General features: G+C 21.0%; 1 protein-coding gene across 1 annotated transcript; it reads right to left on the bottom strand.

The window, feature by feature from the left end:
• GGI43DRAFT_399809 (uncharacterized protein) lies at positions 1-251 on the bottom strand. Its single transcript, XM_083205386.1, has one exon. The coding sequence runs from the start codon at positions 205-207 to the stop codon at positions 40-42; it is 168 nt and encodes a 55-aa protein (XP_083062722.1). The 5' UTR covers positions 208-251; the 3' UTR covers positions 1-39.
• Positions 252-2,629: the final 2,378 nt, after the last annotated feature.

The following is a 2,629-nucleotide window of genomic DNA, read 5'->3' as shown; positions in this document are numbered from 1 at the left end:
GCAGGTTAGTGGCCGCTCGACGAATGCTTGGTCTGGAATCTAATTAGCATAAGGTACAAATGGTAGAGTGTTTTTAGCAGGCCGTAGCTGGCTTCGTTGAGTTCTTATGTGGCGGGCAAGCTGAGTATCTAAATTCGAATCGTTGCAAAGCTGAGGCTCTCTCTCATTGTCACTAGACCAATTATTCACATATTCCTCTATATCCATTACCAGTATCGCCAACCAAAGTAAAGAGCAGACGAGGCTTTGACCAGCATGGCGGTCATGTTGATAAGAGTTTGAAAAGGACACGTGGTCCTCCTCCAATAATCACGTAATAAAGCCATGATAGTGGATTGGGTAGTTCGTTGGTGTTCAGCGTCCACCTGTGATGCGCTAAAGGCCAGCTGCACTTTTCTACACTGAATTAAGCTATAATGCGACTATACCTTGAATCAAAGCGACATGGAAAAGTTGATAAAGTAGCTGAGCTGTTGCATTACAGTAAGCTCTGTTGGGCTCGAAAGTAGGGAAGAACGTCATTTGATTGCAAATTCTACGTAAGCATGATCAGATAGTTTCGGGATATTTGAATTACCCCGAGCACCCTAGCCACCAATATTTAATCTAACAAGAGCTCTATGGGCCATTAAGCCCCTATAAATGGCCAAGTGCCGATAAGTCGAAGACGAGCATGAAGAATAGGCAAAGTAGAGGTTGGGGCCCATTTTGTCCTATGCACTGTGGAGGTCGCTAGGTTGATTAGACTTTTTTGCACCATGTCAAGCACTTCTATATCCTTGTCAGAAAGCCTCTATACGACTAAATTAGGTAATAACAAGAGCCAGTTGTGGCTCATGTAAGTATTTATATATACCAATAGCATGTGGTCCGTGCTCCCAACCACAAGAGTTAACAGGTAAGAGGAAGCCAGTTTTACATTTAGTTGTAGCTAAGTATTAAATAAACATTATAAAAAATTCAAGCAGCTATACTTATATACTCTTACTATTTTAGAATAAAGTTTAAAATTAATACTACAAGTAGCTTTAAAAATATACACTTAAAAGTAATAGCTTTAAATAATTTTAAAGCTTTTTAAAAATTAAGCAAGCTTATTTATAAAATAAGTAAATTAGTTAAGTATTAATATAACTATTAAATAAAAAAACTTATTTATATTAATCTTATAATTATTATTCTTTTATTATAAACTTTATTTTTTAAAATATAAAACTTAATTTAAAACTTAAGCTAGCTTTAAAGTTAAAAGTGCTTTTAAAAGCTTTTTAAAGCTTTTAAGATTTTTTTAAATAAATAAATATATTTATTATTATTTTAAGTTATAACGAGAATTTTACACAGATTTAATAAATAGTAAATAAATTAATTAAATACTTTTCTCTTAGAAATTATAAATTATTACTATTTTATAATTTAATAAAAGTATATAATATATTATATAAAAAAAATACTTTTTTAAAAACATTTTATTAATAAAAAGTAAAAACATTTAATTAATATAAAAAAAATATAATATTACTTTTTAATTAAAATATAAATAATATATAATAAGTATATAAGTTTATTTAAATTATAAATTAAAGCAGGTTTTTTAATTAAATTTTATTTTATTAATAATTTTATTTTAATTTTATAAGAAAATAATATTTAATTAATTATATATAAAAAATTTTTAAAAACTATTAAAAGCAGTTTTTTAATATAATAAAATAAAATATAATTAATATAAATATAAATAAATTAAATAATTAAACTTTTAAATAAATTTTAAAAAAACTTTTTAAATTAAATAATATTATATTATAATTTATATATAATAATTATAAGTAATAATATAAATTAACTTTTTAATTTAATTATTAAGTTAATATATTAAGTAATTATATAAAAGCTTTTAAGTTAATTTTTATATATAATAAAATATTTATTAAATTTTAAAAACTATTTAATAAAAGTATATTAATATATAAAAAAATATTTAAATAATCTTATAAATATATAAGCTAGCTAGCTTATATAAAAAATTAACCTGTAATAATAAAGTTATATTAATTATAATATATATTTAAAAAATTAAGTTAAAAGAAGTTAATAAAAGTAAATATTAAATAATAAATAATTTATAAAATAAGTATATATTAATATTAAAAAAAAATATATATTTATAAATATATATTATTTATAATTTTATTAAATTTATTTTTTAATATAAAAGAAATTTTAAATTAAATAAATATTATTATTTTATAATAATTTATTATATTATTAAGTTAAATAAAGTAAAATATTAAGCTAATAATTACTATTATAGTAATTATTATAATAAAACTAGCTATTATAAAAAATTTAACTATTACAAGGAACTAGGTTATAATATATTTTAAAAAAATATTTTTAAATTTAATAAGTTTTATTTTATAATAATAGCTGTTTTTTTATATTTTTTATATTAGATATTTTATATAGTTTTTTTTATTTTTAAGTATTTTTTAATAGCAGCTTATAATTTTTTATAAGTTTTTTATTTAACCTTAATTATAAAATTATAATTTTTTACTATTTTAATATTTTATTACTTATTTTTTTTTAATTTCCTAGTTTAAATATATTATCTTCTCTTTTTTTT

This window comes from Trichoderma evansii, assembly GCF_050947405.1.
Source record: "Trichoderma evansii strain SZMC 28006 chromosome Unknown GGI43scaffold_5, whole genome shotgun sequence".
Taxonomy (NCBI): domain Eukaryota; kingdom Fungi; phylum Ascomycota; class Sordariomycetes; order Hypocreales; family Hypocreaceae; genus Trichoderma; species Trichoderma evansii.
The sequence above is the reverse complement of the archived record's forward strand: the minus strand, read 5'-3'. Positions and strand labels throughout refer to the sequence as shown.